The sequence below is a fragment of the Mirounga leonina genome, unplaced genomic scaffold (genome assembly GCF_011800145.1).
Source record: "Mirounga leonina isolate KUSES-001 unplaced genomic scaffold, KU_Mleo_1.0 Mir_129, whole genome shotgun sequence".
Taxonomy (NCBI): Eukaryota; Metazoa; Chordata; class Mammalia; order Carnivora; family Phocidae; genus Mirounga; species Mirounga leonina.
The window spans coordinates 20,575,114-20,595,160 of record NW_023270323.1 but is presented as its reverse complement, the minus strand read 5'-3'; the positions used below and the strand labels follow the sequence as shown (position 1 = coordinate 20,595,160).

Here is a 20,047-nt window from a genome sequence, read left to right as displayed (position 1 = left end):
AAAGAGCATAAACCCAATGGAAAATGGTATTAGGAAGTGCTTAAAAGAACAGGACAGTTTTTGGCTCATGTAGCACTTGTATGTTAAACTCACATATACTTTTTATATTCTCCAGAATGAATTTCACATTCTACCAGTAAGGTCTTCATAGGGCATTTACTGTTACTTCACAGAATGCCCAACATTTCTATTAGGTAAAATTAAAGGGAAAACAGTTTACAATAAAAGTATCTTTAGAGTGCTTTCACTAGCAATTTTATCATTACCTGATGAAATAAAAATTAATCTTTCAGTAAAACCTATTGATGTAAGAGATACATATAATATCAAACTTCATGTTTTAAAAGAGTGTTATAAAACTGGACAGGCTTAGAGTGTAACGCGCCCTTCGGAGGAGAAACCGGAGGCCTTAGCGGACTATCAGCGCTGCTGGGCCTAAGGCCATCTGCTCTCACAGACAGACACCATACGTGTTGAGAAGGCTGCACCAGAAGCCTATTTCGTGCTCACTAAATGCCCGCAGTGGCTGTTTCTGGCACAAGGGCGGCTCTCCTCGCAGACTGTCTCCCAGGCTGCTTCTGTCCTGGGGCTCTGCCACCCCCAGGACCTCACTGTCCACCGTGCCCAGCTCACGGAAGAGGAAATTACGTAAGGAAGGACACCAACGCTTACTATTCTTCCGGCCAGGAAGTGCCGCATATTGCTCCATCGGCAAGTCTAGGGAGAGCCGGTCAGGAGATGGGAGGGGAGGCAGGGCTGGGAGAGAGCCTCGAGCCGGGCAGCCGTGCCCCAGTGGCATCCGTACTGTGCAACAGGAGTACGGGCTTTTCTGGCCAGCTGTCCTGCCACATCGTCCCGCTGTCTTGGGCACGAAGACCAGAGAGACAGATGAGAGGGTTAGAACTTTCAGCCCCACCCACCGATCTCAGAAGGGGGCGGGGGGCAGCAGATTAAGCTCCACAGAAGAAGACTGGATGAGCTTCCAGGTTGGCAAACACATCTAGGTCCTGGGAGGGTGACGCGCCCTGAGAGGCATGAAACCTTCATGTACCAGAATGTCCTACTTTGCCCTGTGCATCTCTTACATGTGGCTGTTCCTGAGCTGTTTCCTTGAAAATAAGTTGGTAATAGTAAGTAAAGCACTTTCCTGAGTTCTGTGATCTGTTCGAGCAAATTAGTGACACTGAGGAGGGGTTGGGGGGAACTCCAATTCATAGCCGGTCAGTTAGAAGTATGGGTGGCCCAGGACGTGCAATTGCCTCTGAAGTGGGGGCATAAAGTCTTTTGGGACTGAATCCTTAAACCTGGAAACTCTGATAATAACGCCAGGTAGTTAGTGTTAGAATTGAATTGACTCCTAGGACACCTAGCTGGTGTCCACAGAGAATTGGTTATTGGTGTTAGAAAACACTCCACATACAAAACTAAGAAAATCTAATCAAGGCAGATTTTATCCATTCAATCTAGAAGTTACCCACTGGCTGAAGAACACATTTTTTCCCTTTCTTTCTTTGTAGTTATTAATCTGTAATAGAGAAACCTTTCCAAAAGTTTTAATTAGGGGCCCCAATGTTCTGTTATCTGATGACATTCATTGATAAAGACGGAACAGTGAGTTCAGGGTCACAAAAGGAATCCCTGTAATACGTTGGAGTTTGTCCTTTTGTTCTGGGCATTATACCACATATTTTACTTGCATGTGAAGTTTTTGTTTTTGTTTTTAAAGCAGAAAAGAGTATTGCTTAAGCACCAGTAAAGATAATAAAAAACACATAATTATTCCAGCACACTAGTCTTAGCACCAATTAATACCTTATAAGGTATGCATTTCTTTCACATCTAGCTAGAACAGTTTAAAGTTTTACTGTGAGAGCATTCAAGAATAGTTTATTTCAAAATAGAGTTTACAGGACAGGGTATCTTTTATTCAATTTTCACATAAAAAGAAAAAAAGTACACAGGGCACTATCTATAAGCACCACCACAATTAATTGGGCCTCATCCTTCTGTAAAGAAGAGGCAAGCAATGTATCATTTTAGTAACATTTTTTCCTGGTCTTTCACTTTCTGTATCCTCTTTTCTTGATTTCTGATCATTGAAGACATTGCTGAAAATGTTGATAAAACAAAGTTAGATTAGCAACATCTGCTCTGGCTTTAAATTCTATAATGTGCTTCTTAAAAGGTCAGCTTGCTACTATAGAATAGATACGTTCTGAGCTCAGGAAGTTCTTAAACATTTCAAAGTAGCATATTTTTGAAAAGACTGATATTAAATAGCTAAGGGTAAATCTTTACTCTTTCAGTTGTTTTAAATGAACATAATTATTATAGAGGTAAGACATACTAACTGTAAATAATTTGAACCCCTCAGAAGGGCACAAAGAGAGACGAAGGTGAAGGTCAGTATTTGTCTCTGCTCCCCCAATCTGCTGAACCCCCCTCAGAGGCCATCACGGAAAACAGTTTGGTGAATATATTCGTGTGCACGCACACACGCACGCGCACACACACACACTTTGCTTTACACAAATGGAAATATGTGGTATGAGCTGTTCTGTAGCTTGCTTTATTCACCTAAAAGAAGTCAACATTTTTCCAGTTCAGCTCATGTTTTGTTATGACTGCACAGTATTCCATTATATGAATGTACCAACATGTTAGTAAATAAAATTTTAAAAAGTGGCTTTCTCGTGCTTCTGATTATGGAATGAAACAGTCATGGGAATGACAGGTACAGCAAAGGGAATGGTATTGTCAGTGGTATAGTAATTGCGTTGTATGGTGGGTGACAGGTGGTAGCCACACTTGTGGTGAGCACAGCATAAAGTACAGAGAAGTTGAATCTCTCTGTCCTACACCCAAAACTAATGTAACATTGTCAACTACACTTCAGTAGAAAAAGCTACTTTCTCAGTGCAGAGGATCATAGGGGAAGGGAGGGAAAGCTGACTGGGAAGAAATCAGAGAGGGAGACAAACCATAAGAGACTCTGAACTCTAGGAAACAAGCTGGGGAGGGGGGTGGGGGGATGAGGTAACTGGGTGATGGGCATTAAGATAGAAGAGCACTGGGTGTTATATGCAACTGATGGACTGTGGCACACTACATCAGAAACTAATAATGTACTATATGTTGGCTAATTGGATTTAAAAAGTTGCTTTCTTATTTTCATAAACAATGCTATTTGTAAACAGGCTTTTATGTGTTTGTACAATTTTCTCTTGAATTAATTGCTATAAGTGGAATTTCTGGGTCAAAACATATGTGCAATTTAAATTTTGATCAATGCTACCAAAATTCTCTCCAAAATATCTGTTTCATAATTTCCAAGAGACAATCCATCCAGACAATGCATCAAATAAAAAGGTCTTTTTATTTTTTAAACAGATACGTCTCCCACTTAGGTTATTACATTATTATATTGAGTGTATACTCAGATATATACTCAGAAATGAAGTCAAAATGTGAATAAAAACGGGGCCAATAAGATAATGCATCCTTTAAAAAAATCACAATAAACTTAAAATCAAATGTTTTTCTTGATGTATATACATAGGGATCTGGGATTATCGGAAGGGATTTGGAGTTTTCCCTAATAACAATTTGGTATAGCCTTAACATATTAAAAAAAAAAAAAAGTGGGCTTTGGAATCAGCAATCGCAGAGATCAAGTCCCAGCTCTACTACTCATTGTGTGACCTAGAACTTACTGACTGACTGTGATGTGATCTTCAGTTTCCTCCTTTTCAAATGACCTGATATTAGTACCCACCTCCCTGTGTTGTTGTGAGGCTCACATAAAGAAAATGTAAGTCAAGCACAGAGTACAGCGCCTGGCACATAGCTGGTAAGTGCTCAGTAAATACTAATAGCAGCTGTTATTTCTGTTATTATTAGTAAGGTTAAATTTACTTGAGAAGGAATTGTTCTTAGAAAAATATTTATTATCCTTCATCTAGCAACTTATATTCCCTAGGGACGGAAAGATGGACTAAGAATAACAAGTATACTCCAAAATTATTTCTCTCTGACAAAGGCTCCTGGATTCATGAATTTATACCAGAAAAGCATAAAACATGATAGCCCTCCCAAATCCATGGAACATATCCATAACCTCCCACATCCATGGGAACACCCACTTAGAACTTATGCCCCCAAAGTTGCCTCCCATCTGCAGAGTACGATAGTTTCTCAATCCAACAGCTTTAGTACATTTAAAAGTAGTTTCTCTTTTTTATTTAGTGATTCACTGGGTGGCACAGTCTCTTCTAGCCTATGCTAATTTAAATCCTGTGTAAAGGTGAAATAGGGTTATTTTGTCTTCTAACTATCAACTGCAATCTTATCCTGACTACTGTCATACAAATGCTTGGTACAGACCTCACAGGGACAAGAAAGACAGTGTGTGGGAAAGTCTCATGTGAAAAACTGCTTGAAACGTGTGCTACCGAGGGTTGATGAGCAGTGTTCTCGTCCCTATTAGATGACAGAGTAGAGTGGGGCTTAGGTGACCTGCCCGGGGTTGTACTTACTTACTTACTTAATTAATAATTAATTCAGGGATTACTCATGGCTAAGACCTTCATATTTTGACTAAGATTTCTGAATTGCTTATTCCATATCCTCTTCAGCGGCTCTATAGATAGGAGGCTTAACCTGAAGGGAAGGTGAGTACTCTTTTGAGCAAGGAAGATCTCTCTGAAATGTGCACAGTACCTTGGTTCTTCATCTGTAAATCTTCTACCAGAGTTTGCAAGCTTTCCAGTCTGTTCTGAAGCTTCCTGCATGTTTTTCCTGTTGTTTCTATTGGCTGAGACTGTGAAGCTATTAGAAAATTGCTTAGATGTGATATTAAAAGTCTGTTCGGTATTTTAGAAATCTTCCAATTACAGGTTAAACAACCTTCCCTTTAAAATAATGGAAACTTTAAAACACTATTTAAAAATAAAAAAGTGTTTTATCTAAATATTGCAATACTAGCTTATTTGTTTCAAACCAATCTGATTTATTGTTATTTAACTACATAGCATTAAATGGGATGAGTGAGAGGAATACTTTAAATTTAATGATATGTTCTGCATTATAAATGACAGCTTTCCATACCAAACCTGAGTAGCTCCGTTAACTTAGGGTTTGGAAGAGCAAGATTTAATACTGCCACTGGCAACAGTTTTGAATGTGCATGAGACCAAGTGCCCGTGTTGGTGGCTGTGCCCTGAGTGAGGACAGTGTTACATGGTGGGGGCAAGGGTGCGGACGCTGACATGGCCGCAGTGAGCCTAGAATGAACGTGGCAGTGGCAGGTGAAGGGGGCTAGAAGCATGTCAGCTAAACTCTAATAAGTGTGCTCAGTTTTGCCAATCTCTAAAAAGATTGATTGGCAATCTTGAAGTTTTAATTTTGATCTTAGTCCCTGACTTGCTGTATAATCTTGAAAATATTTTTTGGTGGCTCATTTTCCTATCAAAAAAAAGCCCCTTTTCTGTGCAGATATTAGTATTAAAGGCAATCATCTAAGAATTATTCTAGTTCAAGAGGATGAAAAACAGTTCCCGAGATAGTTTTCACATAAATAATATATGGTGTTTGATGAGTATCTGACAATAGAAAAAAATGCCATGCTATTAGGTAATCACAAATTAATGAGGTGACCAGAAGTATTGTTCTACTCCTGCAAGTCCCTGCTCTAATAGTTAAAGAATTTGCTGCTCTAAAGTTTTTAAAAATACTAAAGGATAACTTAGAAACGTAAGGGACGAAGGAGGCAAAATGCAGAAAAAAGATGGTAAAAAAGAAAATGTATTAACATCTGTGATTAGGTTGTGATTTTCGTATTTTGGAGGGAATCTAGAAATGTGTGAGGCAGAGAATTCCTAAAGACTAAAAGCTGCCTGAGCAGTGATGCAACAATTTGCCCAGTTTACCCCTCGTCAAAGGGGACGCTGCCTGAGAGCACTGGGGTTGCCTGCGCTGCTGTCATAGACGGAAAAACATTTCACATTCAATTCAACATCTATGTACACATACCTAACGTCCACTTAAATCTAACTCAAACCATTTTTCTCATCTGTCTGAGCAAATAACAAATGAACTTAAAAATTTAAAAATGAGAACATTTTGACAAGTTTGTATGATTGATACTTGCACTTACGAAGGCTGAGACTGAAGAGAGCCATGGTTTTAAAGAACGTAAATAAGGTAAGTCACAGCATTTATAAAAAAAGACCCAAATTATAGTAAAATGGGGGGGGGAGTTAATTACTCATGTCAGAGAAAGAAAGAGAAAATATTCACATATAATATTTCTGCATATTTATTAAGGAGTGTGTGAGTGTGTGTGTGTGTGTGTGTGCACGCGTGCACACACAATAGCTGTTTTATTTAAATAAGACTCACTTAAGTTAAAGAGCATCAGTTAGAGCTTGCACATAAGAACATCATGTAAAATCTTATTAATTCTGATTATGGAAAAGAACTTTCAATTCACCAGAGCAGGAAATCAATTAATCTCATCAGTGATACCAAATCATTCTTACCTTTAACAGGATCAGGTGAATGAACAGGTTTGGTGGATCTATATTGTGATGTGGAACCCACCGAATCTTCAACTGAACTAGTTAGGAGTGAGTGAACTGGAGACTTCTTAGGAGAAGAATGGAATGAACGAGAAGCTGAATTTTTCACAGATGGACTTGCTAAAATTTGGCAAGAACAAAAGTAAAGGACAGAATTAACTAAAAATAGTATATTGCACCTCTTAAAAAGTCAAACTTTCATGAGAAAATGTTCCCAAACAGTTCCTGCAGAAAAACAGGAACTGAGAGAATGTATCACCAGCAGACTTCCATTAAAGGAAAAATTCAAGGCATAAGAGTAAAATGATACCAGACAGAAAGTAAAGTATAAATATGTGGGTATATCTAAATGGATATTAACTATAAAAACAATGCAAATTATCCACTGTGGTATTCACCTTTATAATTAAAATACATATGTGACAACAATTGTATGTAATTTGAAAGGATAGTGAATGGAATTAATATGCTCTAAAGTACTCCCAACGCAGGCAAAAAAGAAAAAGCACTCATTTAATCTAATAAGGCAAGGATATATGTTGTAGTCTCTTGTAATTATTAAAACCACAGTAAAAACATGTAAGTGAAGTAAAAAGCATTAACTTCAAATAAATGCTCTTTTTCTTCAAAATACTAGTTTGTAAAGATTTCTCACAAGTTAAAGATTATTTAAAAATTAAGAATTTGCATTTATTTTATTTAAAATTATTGTTTTGATTTTAGATATAGATTGACAATCTTCCATTAAAAACAAGAAACCACGGAAACTTATCTTTCTCCTATCTCTTTTACTTCACACCTCGTTTTTCCCTATTTACATTATTATTGTCCAGATTTATAGCTACACTTCTGTTGAATAACTATCATTTTCAGTTTCATTCTTTCCCCCATTCATTTTATTCTCTTCTATAGGAAGACCAATTATAACTTCCAAATCTAATATACTCTCTGTAATTATTTTTCATCTTTCGTGTAATTTTCTCTAGGAAGTCCATCAAGTTTATGTGATTTCAGTCATGCCTATCCTATTTATATTTTCCCTAGGGCTTTCCCCTGTAATGACTTTATTATTCTTTTCCATTTCTAGTCTGTTATGCCATTTTGTTTTTCAACAGATTCTGGTATCTTCCATTTTCTTCCTTGATCTCCCTATTTTATAGACAGGATTATACGCCTTTGGAAATCATGAAAAGAACCATCTGTCTCCATTCTTTTTTCTCTTTTCATCCATTCAATAAATATTTACTGAGCACCTGCTATGTGCCTGGGATATATCAGGAAACCAAACAATTAAAGACATTTGCCCTCGTGCAGCTTTTGTCTAGCAGGAGGTGACACAGTCATCTTTATGAACAACATAAATTAGTAATTTACATATTAAAAATATACTAAGTGTGATTTTAAAAAAGAAACAGGGTGACTGGGAGGATGGCAGAGTTACAATTTTTACATAAGGTGGTAAGAGTAGTCTCACTGGGTAAGTGACACCTAAGCAATGGCTTTAACGGAGCTGAGGGATTAAGCAACATGCAAGGAACAGTGGTGTAAAAGCCTTAGTATAGAAGCTGCCTGGCATGTTCAAGGAACAATTCAAGGGAGGATGAAGCAGAGTGATGAGGGTGGGGGGTGGAGAGGAGGAGGAAGAAGCGAGTCTGGAGAGTTAATGGGGACTTATAGGCTACTGTAATACCTGCCTTCTACTCTCATGAAAATGAGGAGCCACTGGAATTTTAGACAGGCCCAATTTCTGTACTTTCAGTGAATACTCACCTGTGGATGGGAATGTAAAGCAACTAGATGGATCTTCCAAGTCTCCTGTGTGTAATGTGACGGGTTCTCTGGAAGCATAAGGATGGTCATGCAAACATTCCATTCCACAAACACAGTGTTAAGATTTATGGACAGAAGCAAACTAACACACATAAAAGTGATAACTTAAAATATAAACTAAAGATGGCAGTTATGATCCTAAAGTGCAGAAATCCTAAAATACCCTAAGAGGGAGATCCAAAGTTACATTATCTTTATGCCTTCAGTACCCATGAACATTTTGCAGAACAGAAATGTAATAATATTGGTTAGAAGATTCATTTTTTGTAATAATAGCTATAAAACCCAAATATTTCTCTCATGGATTCCAAGAGACACAATCCTAGTAACTTATTGAAAAAAAAAAAAGGACAAAAAAAGGAACCTCTCTTGGCAACAGTAGCATCACTTTACAAAACTATCAGACTTATTTAAATCAACAAGTTGAAATCAACCACACTGTTCTCTGTGGTCTGGGTAATGGTGTAAGAATAGGATGGTAGTGGTTCCCTTGAAGGGGGTTTGTGATGTCAACACTGTTTTCATTATAATACTACTAAGATATTATCTGCTTTTTAATGTTCAGTCCCTCACAAGTATACAGTGGAGTTTCCCAGAGGCTCCACGGTATCTGATGTCACAACAGATTACATGCAGATGCAGATATGAGAATCCAACTGTCTTTTATTAAGCCACACGTTAAGTTGTACAACAATGCCTTCCCCAAAATTTTTTGTTTGGACAAAGTTATTTTTTATAATAAAGTGCCATTATGTTAACATGTAATAAACTTAGTTCTTTCTTTTTTTTTTTTTTTTAAAGATTTTATTTATTTATTTGACAGAGAGAGACACAGCGAGAGAGGGAACACAAGCAGGGGGAGTGGGAGAGGGAGAAGCAGGCTTCCCACCGAGCAGGGAGCCCGATGTGGGGCTCGATCTCAGGACCTTGGGATCATGACCTGAGCCGAAGGCAGACGCTTAATGTCTGAGCCACCCAGGCGCCCAACTTAGTTATTTCTAAATGTATATCACAATGTTTTAAATTTTTAAAATGCTTAATATAAAAACTTATTTTCCAATACTTAGAATAGCAATAGAAATGACCTACACAAACAAAAGTTCTTAGGAATCTTCAATATTTGTGACTACAAAGGAGGCCTGAGACCAAAAAGTTTGAGGATAGCTGTATTAGGAGAAAAGCTGTGGAAAGGAAGGCCGTGGCTATATTATGCATAGCCTTAATTCTCAGGGCAGATTGTTTCTGCTGCAGTAGGCAGTGGGGTGCCTTTGAAGGTTTTGGGGCTGGGAAACAGACATAGTCTGATGTGTGCTTTAGGCAGATCAATTTGAAAATGATATACAGAAGTGACTGGAACGTGCAAGAGACTGGAGATTTCAAAACATCCACACTAAACACTGTCAAGGCCACCACAAGAGCCTAATGAGAAAGGGAGTGAGGCCTAAAGCAGTGTGGTAGGCTGAATCATGGCTGCCATGTATATCTGCTTCTGAATATCCAGAACCTACGAGTGTTACAGAGATTTTGCATATGTGATGAAATCAAGGGTCTTGAGATGGGGAGATTATCCTGGGTTATCCGGGAGGTTATCCCAAGCGTCTATAAGGGGAGGAAGGGGGAGATTTCATTCGGAAGCGAGAAGACAATGTGGCAATCTCAGCAGAGAGATTTGAAGATGCTATGCTATGCTGCTCTCTGCAGATGAAGGGAGAAGCCATGAGCCAGAGTGCAAGGAATGAAGCTCTAGAAGCTGGAAAAAGGTAAGGAGATGGATTAACCCCAAGAGCTTCTGGAGGGAGTGTGGCTCTGCCAACATTGTGACTTGTCCCAATGGAACTGACTGAGGACTTTGGGCCTCCTTGGAAATGTAATTTGTGTTGTTTTAAGCCACTAATTTTGTTACAGTAGCCATAGGGAATTAATACAGAGGGGTTTGAGAGGATGTACAAAGAAGAAAATGGATTTGAGAACTGCTTTAGAGTCAAAATTAATAAGATTTAGTGACTAGAGAAACGAGACAAAGGAGAAAGAAGAATCAAGGATAATGTTAAGAGTTTAAGCAGAGGTGCCCTGAAAATCAGGGTGCCATTTACAGAAACAGAAGATGAGATGGGGGGATGGTTTCGTGGAATGATGGCCTTTGCTTCGTCTTGGTCATTATGATCTTCAGGGTCAGTATGTTTCAGCTCCTGAAATATCCATATAGAGATGTGTAAAAGGGAGCTAGATGTTTCGAAGCCTTTATTGGAAACCTCCCTTAGGGCATAATGTTGCCCATTGTTATAATAACATAACAAAATAAGAAAAGTCAATTCTCTACAAAACTTCTGAGAGATGTGGCTCTCAGAGTAATTCAAGCACAAATCCACATACAGAAGTGCTCATGTCTTTAATTTTTTATTCTGTTCCAGGTATACGGACTATATTGATTTAACTTAAAAGGTTGCAGAAGTTTCTAAATGAAGAAATGTTGCCATAAGATATTGAGTGAAGTAAAGATGCCGCAATGACAGTGAAATGTTGTAGTAAAACAGCAACGGTGGTATCCTTTCTCATTTTTTTAGGTGTGAGTTTTAAAAATGACCAATTGGCCACAGTAGAGAGCATTCAAGTGCTTCCTTAATTTTCTAGTATGATTCATACTTTTCAGAGCTTCTATAAAATATCTGAAAACCTCTTCTTCCCAGGGCGCCTGGGCAGCTCAGTCAGTGAAACGTCCGACTCTTGGTTTGGGCTCAGGTCATTATCTCAGGGTCATGAGATCGACTCCCGCCTCAGGCTCCACTATCAGCAGGGAGTCTGCTTCAAATTCTCTCTCCCTATCCCCCACCCCGCTCCCATACGTGCATGCTCTCTTTCAAATAAATAAAATCTTAAAAAAAAAAAAAAAAAAAGAAAGAAAACCTCTTCTTCCCATTTGAACACAGGAAGGGGCCAGGTCCAGCTTTTCCTCCCCAATCTCTCTCTTCACAAACACATCATTGCTGAAAAAAACAGGTTTTTCTGGTCATAGAAAAACTAGAGCAGAGCGTTACATATTTTAGGGGAGTAGCCCCTCTGTGCTCCATGCCTAGGATTGGGCTCTTTCCCAGGGAGCTCGGTCTAGGTACACAGATGTGCTCACACACCTGAGCTCAGGGGCCAGCAAGACCTGAGTTCAAATCTGACTCCACTGTTTACAAGCTGTATGACTCTGGCAAGTTGCTTAAGCAATCTGAGTCTTCATTTCTAAATCATATATGGACATAATATTGCCTAAGTCAAAGATTAAGTTAGATAGACTAAATAAGTCTAAAGCATCCAGAAAATGTAAAAATAAAAATATGCCGTAGATAGCTATAGATATTATTAATAGGTTCTATGTAGTGTCACACACCTAGGGGAGAAGAAAATCAAAACTCATTTAAAAGAAAGATATATTTTATAAAGATTCAAGTTCATTGTATATATTGATCAAGCAGTGGAGACAGTAAGAAAATATTTATAATACTGTCTTAATTCATTCACTAAACAAATGTTTACTGAATGACTACTCTGGTGCTGAATATACAGCAATGAATTAGCCTCCACCTAACAGGATTTAAACAGAATTCATTTTCATAGTCTTAGGATATAAGAAAGGCTCTGATATCTCTATTTTTTTTTTTAGGTGGTGAAAATAGAAAAGATAAAAGTAAGGTTTTTTTTTCCAGGCAGTCAGTCAATAAACAGATGTTAAAACTATAAGCCCATGTCTGTCTTGCCCACTGTTACATTCTACAGACCTAGCGTGGAGTGTGGCATGTAATGGGCAGCTAACCATCTACTGAATTAATGAGTAAAGAGTAGAAATGGGGACTCATATAGTCAGGGACTGGTAAGATCATTTCTCACCTGCTGAGAGTATCACTGGATTTGCTACCTTCAGTGGAATCCCTTAATGAGTTGTTGCTTCTGTTGGCAGAAGGGTGGGAGAAACAAAGAGTACACAGTGTTATTTTTACTTAATGATAAAAGTACCTGTTCCTCTGAACACTGCTTTTACACCAACGCTGATTCAAAGAGTGAGACTGGGGCACTGGCTCTTCCAGGTGGAGAAACAATGTGAAGAACAGCTTGAAGACGAAAGGAATTGACTCCTTTTGGGAACCAGGAGTAGTCTGTTTTGGTTAGAGCATACTATGGGAGTAAAGCGGGCTGGTGACAAGTTAGGGAGCTCCCTCAACTTCAGACTGAGAGACCAGGTCACTAACACAGCAGACAGTGAGGAGCTGATGAAGGCCTGAGAGCAATGTCCTGTGGGTCTTACATGGATAACAGGTTAATATTAACTTTCCCTTCTTGGCTAAAAATAAAAGAGGTTGTCTTTGTTGAGGGGTTATGGATTTCATTTCTTTATGCTCTTTTTAGGACTTCATTTAAAAACTTAGCTCTTCAATTACTGAGGAAAATGGGATTGTTCTCTGTGGGGTTCTTATAATCCTGTATTGAGGTTGTTAGACTTTCCTTCTGGACTACCTTCCTCTCAAAAGTTAGGTAAGCCATTATAAATGAGTGTGAAATGTAGAAAAAGTCTTCCATTTTTGTATGGCATACCATGTAAATATCTTCCTATGGGTAAACAGCAGCAAAACTGAAAATAAGCCAAAAAGATTCCTGTTGATTTCTAGAAAATACATTACACTGAAATCCGCTTTAGTTTTAGTTAATGCAACAGCTTTCCTTCAATGCCCAAATGCCCATTGATTCCCATGTAAACTGTCCAGACTTCCCAAATTACCGGGAAACACAAAAAATTCTTGGACAATTAATTAGATCAGAATCTCAGATTCTTCTTACCTAAGGCATCTCTCTAACCTCAGGCTTGATTCAGTAATGCAACCTCTTACTCCATCATCTCTATATAGATAAATATAACTCTCAGTTACTTATACAAAGAACAATTTCTAGATTCCATGTATTTTTAGAATAATCCATTGCTCTTTAAAGCACAACAGTAGATTTTAGGCCTCCAAGCAAATTTTGTAGAAGGCTGCCCCTGGAATTCATCAACTCAGAAATGCTTTCATAGACCCTTAAAATCTTTAGGCCGAGTTTAGGCTTTGGTGACAAGGTCATTTGTAGGATTATAGCAAATTAACATACATTCTTTAAAGGCAGGGACCAAATATGTTCATGTTCAATACAGTCCAATATAATTTAAGCCCACGATTAGTGGCTAAAGTGATGGAAATCATCTCACCAGAGAAATCATAGTAATCTTTGTGGAATGATTAGTGCTGGGAGCCAGGGGCTCTAACTTTTACTTTTGGCTTTGCCTCTTTGCTTTATAGGAGAAGGCAAATCAATCTATGCCTAAATTTACTCATCTGTCAAATGACCTTAATAATCAATACTGCCCTGGCTTAGAAGGCCTATTATAGAGTTCCCATAAAAACAAAAGTTCTTTGCACATATATGCATTCCTCACTGGGGTGGCCAATGGAATGTTTCCGACATGTGATTCAGACAATGCAATGTTATGCTATGTAACTGGGCTGCACTTACAATTTTGCTATTACTATTAATATTATTAATAAACATTAAATAAATTCAGCTAATATTTAGCCACTTCAGGTTAACATATACTAACTGAACATCTTAAAAACTGGAGATTGTTTATATATAAGTATTTCGGAGAGTATTACTTTTAGGTATTTGTCATATAACCAGAAAATGAATATTACAACAGGTTGTTGTAATACTAACAGCTAGTATATAATTAGAATTATAATACTAAAAATATAGTGTGTATTGTATTAAAATGCTTTGTTAATTTAATAATAACACACAATAAAATTTTAAAACCGAATATGAGAATCTCATTAATTTCTGCAGGTATATACAGGGAAGGGCTGGTGAACTGACTGAATCTTTTTTGGGTGTGATCTTTTATTAATTTGGTATATGTCATTGGCATGAATACCTAGAGAACCAAGGACTCTCCTACTAGATTATATCTGGAGAGTCATGTAATTCTCACGGTTCTAGTTTAGCTCCACCACTGAACTGTGTGGCTGCAGGCAAGTCAGCCTTTTGAAACTTATGTTTTTCTCATTTTTAAGATGGGCTAAATAAATCCTGCCCTGTCTTGTTTCAAACAGTTGTTACGATAATCAAATAAGATTATGGATGTAAAATCTGTCGGGACCTATAAATTACGAATGTAACTTTGGGTAACACCTTGCTTTGACGATTTCTTTCTGAACAGAATAACTGTATTATTTGCTCTTGATATCAAGTTGTTTGACTTTTGCTTAGTTCCTCCACTTTCATACTGTTTTCCCTGGTAAGGTCAGGTCGTCTCCGAAGTTAGTTAAACCTCCCCCTCACACAGGGAACCACGCTGAGAGAAGCTCTCCCATCCCGCAGTACACCCAGGCTCACACAGCCACGTAGGAGACCCCCACGGATGGTGTTCTCCCTTCCTCTTCGGGCTTGCCCAGAGGCACAGCTGGTTCCTCGTTGATCACACTTCTCAACTCTTGGAGAAGCTGTTTCAAGTCCCTTGTTGGATCTTCCTTCAATATGTTAGGTTTCATAGAGTGCTGTATTAAAACAATTTACAAAACAAACACCTTAGTCTTTTTTTTTTTTAGATTTGTATGCTATTTCCTATTGTAAAATTAATTCAGCTGGTAAATAGAAATTATGGAGGAGAAAGAAGAAAAAACAAAAATCACCTATAATCTTACTAATCTCAGGGATAATCAATAACAACCAATCAATAATCAACACAGTGCTGTATCTAATTTATAAATGTGTGTATACTTCTTTATATATCCATATTTATAAATTAGAGGATACACTCATAGGATCAAACAAAACATATCTATTCTTAAATCATTTGAAAAAAAAATTTTAATGATGGAGTATGAATAGTGTACTATGTCATTAAATATTTACAACTATGTCCAGGCAAAATAATTCCAGTACTTTTTAAGGGCTGAATTTTATAAAGCTACAGAACTTTAGAAGTAAGGAACTCTTTAGAGATGAATTAATGTACTCCCCATTTTACTTATGAGGAAAGAGACCCTCAGTATTTTCAAACTGGGTTAGTTGGTATTTGAGAATAATTTTAAATGATTTTCAGATATATAAGTATTCCCTGAAGAATATTTATAATAAAAATTATAGATGTTCCCAATAGGCACCTCAAAAGGGGAAACCAACTGATAGTTAGCAGTTGCTCTGGTGAGCAGGTGGTCTTAGTTGGAGGACACTCACGGCTAGAAAGTCATCAATCATCATCAAGCTATTTTAGCTGGAGGTGTCTGTCCCAATGTAGAGTTAAACCTGCCATATACATTGGTTGTTGAATGAACATTGGTTTTGCTTTTCTAGGGTCTATGCCAAACAAGTGTTGATGTTATTGATATAATCCTCACATTCCCCTTCCCTTCCTAACCCTGTGGACAAACCACAGATAACATTCAGCTGAAGATGTCAAGAGTTCTGACTGACTGAATGTGTGGTTAAGTATGTATGGTCTTTACAGTTTATTGATGGAAATTGCCAAGAGTTCAGAGTTTCATAAGTTAGACTCCATTTAATTATTAAGTTTGGCTCCAGTAATTTAAAATAAAGACATGAACAATTTTTTAATAGACTTCATTTTTTAAAATTTATTTTGATTTTTTTTAAAGATATTATTTATTTATTTGACAGAGAGAGACAGCAAGAGAGGGAACACAAGTAGGGGGAGTGGGAGAGGGAGAAGCAGGCTTCCCACAGAGCAGGGAGCCTGATGTGGGGCTCAATGCGGAGCTCGATCCCAGGACCCTGGGATCATGACCTGAGCCGAAGGCAGCTGCTTAACGACTGAGCCACCCAGGTGCCCCAACGATAAGAGACTCTTAATGATAGAGAACAAACGGGGACTTGCTGGAAGGAGGTGGGCGGGGGATGGGCTAGATGGGTGATGAGTATTAAAGAGGCCACTTGTGATGAGCACTGGGTGTTATAGGTAAGTGATGAATCACTAAATTCTACTCCTGAAACTGAGATTACACTGTATGTTAACTAACTAGAATTTAAATAAAAATTTGAAATAATAAAAAAAGGTTGAAAAGCATTGAATTCCAACATTCACTTAGCAAATAATCATAATCAGCCCTATGACATTCTCATATTATGACTTCATCCTAATACTTTTAAGAACTGTTGGAATGTGTGTTGCTCCTCCAATTAAAATGTAAGCTGCTTTATAGAGGCAAGGACTTGATTTGATTATCACTCTTTTTATACTCCTTTACAAATAAGCTACACTTGGCTTGGGTATGAAATCACAAAAACATCAAGGTTGGAGGGGTCTTGAAGATCATTTGGTTCTAGTCTAATCTTCAAACGGAAGTGATGATAAATCTCCTCTATGGCACCCTCACAATAGACTTATCTGGCCTTTGCATGATCACCAAAAACCAAGGAAGGCAGTTTAATTTTTATACACCTTTAATCTTTTGAGAGAAAGACTTATTAAACTGAATCTCCTCCATACAACTTACATCCCTGGTCATCTTTTACCCTCTAGAGTCATAGGGAACAAGTGGAACATAACCCTTTAGAAACAGATACTTATTTTATCCCTTCACCCTCCACTCCCCTACCTCCATTTTGTAACACACACTGCAGGCTAAATCTCCTCAAGCCATCTACTCTTTTCATGTGGCATGGGCTCACCATTTCTCACCACTCTGGTAGTGTCTCTTTTGACAGACTGCTTAATCAGTGATTCTCCCTGCCTAGACATTGAAACACAAAGTTCAGGGAGAGTCTGACCAGAGCAGTGTGGAGAACTGTCCCCCTCTTGGATCTGGATGCTATCTTTTAAAACCTTTTTCGGCTGCCGCATAATACTGCTGACTCAGACCGAGCAGGCAGTCACCTGAGGCTCCCTAGGCCCTTATTGATAAGCCACATCTCCCATATGCTGCACTTTGTATTTTTGTGTATTTAGTACCAAGTTCTAGACAACATTTATTCTAACCAAACTTTCTCTTCATAGACTTGGCTCATCATTCCGAACAAACAGAAGCACCATTTATCTGTGCTTGCCATGCATCAGGCACTCTACATATTATCTCATCTGAACTTTAATTTTCAAACCAGCCAATAAGGTAGAAATAATGGCTTCCATTTTAGAAAAGAGAAAACCAAGGCACAGAGAGGTTAAATAATTTGGTCAAAATTATGCAAGGAGTAAATGGCAAAACTGGAATAAAGATGATCATTTGTCTGACTTGAGAGCCCATGATCTTTCCACTGTTGTACAGTGACTGATTCTCACTGGATAAATTCATTAGGAAATGTGATCGGCATGCTATGAAGTATCCAAATTTAAGATCACAAAATTACAGAATATGGGGAAAGATTAAATAATATAGTTGAGCAACTGGCCTCAACATAATTATAGTCGGGTTATTACTGAAAGTAATTCACAAATCACATGAGGGCAATTATCCTAAACTCAGAAGCCTTCAACAAGGATTGATTTATAAGTCAAATGCACCTTGGGAATCTTTAAAACCACTAAAGAGATAAGAACACCAATGCCAGGCACATTCCCTAAACCCTCCGGGAGGGGAGAGGCAGGTGGTACAGTGGAAAAGGGCACAAGCTTCTGCACCCCCAACTCTTTCACCATGGGATCCTGAGCAAGTTACCTTTCACACTTCAAGAAACTTTGCAGGACACCTACTATGTGCCAGACACTCCATTAGAAACTGAAGTAAAGTGACAAATATATCTGGTCCCTGCCTGTGGAGACCATACAGATCATTATGGGAGGGAAATGCATGATGAACAGATAATTTTTAACAAGAGGAACGCTTACTTTAATCTCCATTTCCTTATCTGTAAAAAGGAGGAAAATACCTCTTACTTTACAAGGAGGGTATAAGAAACAAGATTACTTAATGTGTGCACAGTAAGTACCAAGAAAGGCTGTTTCCCCCCTCACTCTCCCCTTAGTATAGAAATTTATAGAAACCTATTTTATATGCTCTATATTTGCTGATCTAGAATCACCAGAAAGGTACTATAACTTATAGTGCAGCAATTAAGTAGCTGGGTAGAGCCACTACTAAGAAGTTATCAGGGTTAGCTGTGCATTCTAGCTACTATGCTCCCCTTGATATAAGTAGAGATATTATCATTCTTTCAAGTTGCAGGGGGAAAGTTATATGGTCACAGTCAGAAACTTATCTCCTTTTTGTTTTCAAATAGTTTTTTGAACAGCTTCTTGTAAGTGGGCGGTGGAGGGGGGCATGTTCAACAGCTTACCTTTTTTTCTAGAACCCATATAGGGAGGAAAGCATTTACCTTCGTGGTTTTACATTAATACCTTCAACATTGACATTCAAAAAAAGGTAATATGGTGGCTCCAGAATTGAACCTACTGTAAGCCTGGAAGAAGATAATTCTTTCTCTCTTGAGTCTTCCCAGTAAGGTTAGTATAAGTGAGCCATGGAAGGAAATATTAGGAACAGGATAAACGGGATTCTAGAGACCAAATTAAATCCCAGAAAATTAAATATTTATGCAATAAGCAAAATAAATAGCTAATAAATTGGGGTAAAAGTGCAGAGTCTGAAAGTTACATCTCAGTAAATTTTATAACTACCACTTAAAGAAAATATTTTTTGTTATAACTATGTGTTCAAATAAAGCATGAAGTTTATTATTTAAAAAGTATAATTACTTTTCTATGCAAACATTGTTACACTGTTACTTTTAACTAAAGGAAAGGTGAACTTGACACAATTATAACAAATGCTAACCATTTAACAAATGATATTTGTTGAGCTGTGTGTGTGGGGGGGTGTGGGGGGATGGGCAGTGTGCATACATACGTCCTGCAATATGTAAAGGATTTTGCTACATGCGGAGGTGTCACAACTACCTCCAGATATTACATACATTTAGGCTCAAACCAAGGAATCTGAAGGCTGTGGCAAAGATCCCCTAGAGGTTGTGGAACCAAAGCAGATACTCCTCATTTATCAATAAACTTTAGAGAATTTGGTTCCTTAGGGGTATCTTGTAGAGAAAAACCTCCAAGAAATATTAAGTATAAAAAAACCAAGTTGTAAACCAATATGTATGGTATGAGTTCATTTATTTTAAAAATCTCTACATGTATTTAGCTACTTTTACATTGAAGATTTATTTATATATTACTACTGTATCAAAATTATAGAGAGTGGTTACTTCTTGGGGGTGGAATGGGGAGGAGCACCTTGGTAAGCTAATTCTTGGGCTGGGCAATGTGTTCAGTTGTGTTCATTGTTATTTTAAACAGTCAAATAAATAAAGCCATGTAGGGATCAACCACAAGACTGTGTCATACAACCAAAGATTATGACTAATTCAATTCTATGGACCAATTCTGTACAAGTTCAGTGTGTGAACCAGAAGTTTTCTTTAATACAAACATAGAAGAGGACAGAGAAAGGACATATACATTATCTGGGAACTCTGAACAGCATGGCATAAACAGACTTGAGTACTAATCCTGGATCCTCTGTGTACTAGCTGTGGGACCCTGGGCAACTTTACCTCTCTAAAGTGTCCTATTCCTCATTTTAAAAATGGGGACAATACAATCTATCCTGCTGGAT

General features: G+C 37.9%; 1 protein-coding gene across 20 annotated transcripts in view; it reads right to left on the bottom strand.

The window, feature by feature from the left end:
- Positions 1-114: 114 nt before the first annotated feature.
- CCDC158 (coiled-coil domain containing 158) overlaps positions 115-20,047 on the bottom strand; it is a 100,878-nt gene continuing 80,945 nt past the window's right edge. For 10 of the 20 annotated variants that reach the window (XM_035004737.1, XM_035004739.1, XM_035004740.1 and 7 more), the window contains 6 exons: positions 14,814-14,974; positions 12,282-12,341; positions 8,349-8,416; positions 6,540-6,698; positions 4,720-4,827; positions 1,868-2,108 (listed from right to left, as the gene is read on the bottom strand). In XM_035004737.1, the coding sequence (XP_034860628.1) occupies positions 2,032-2,108; positions 4,720-4,827; positions 6,540-6,698; positions 8,349-8,416; positions 12,282-12,341; positions 14,814-14,974 (633 nt within the window). In that variant the 3' untranslated portion in view covers positions 1,868-2,031. Of the gene's footprint in view, positions 2,109-4,719; positions 4,828-6,539; positions 6,699-8,348; positions 8,417-12,281; positions 12,342-14,813; positions 14,975-20,047 lie in introns of those variants that run through there. The other 10 variants (XM_035004752.1, XM_035004755.1, XM_035004753.1 and 7 more) reach the window with 3 other exon arrangements.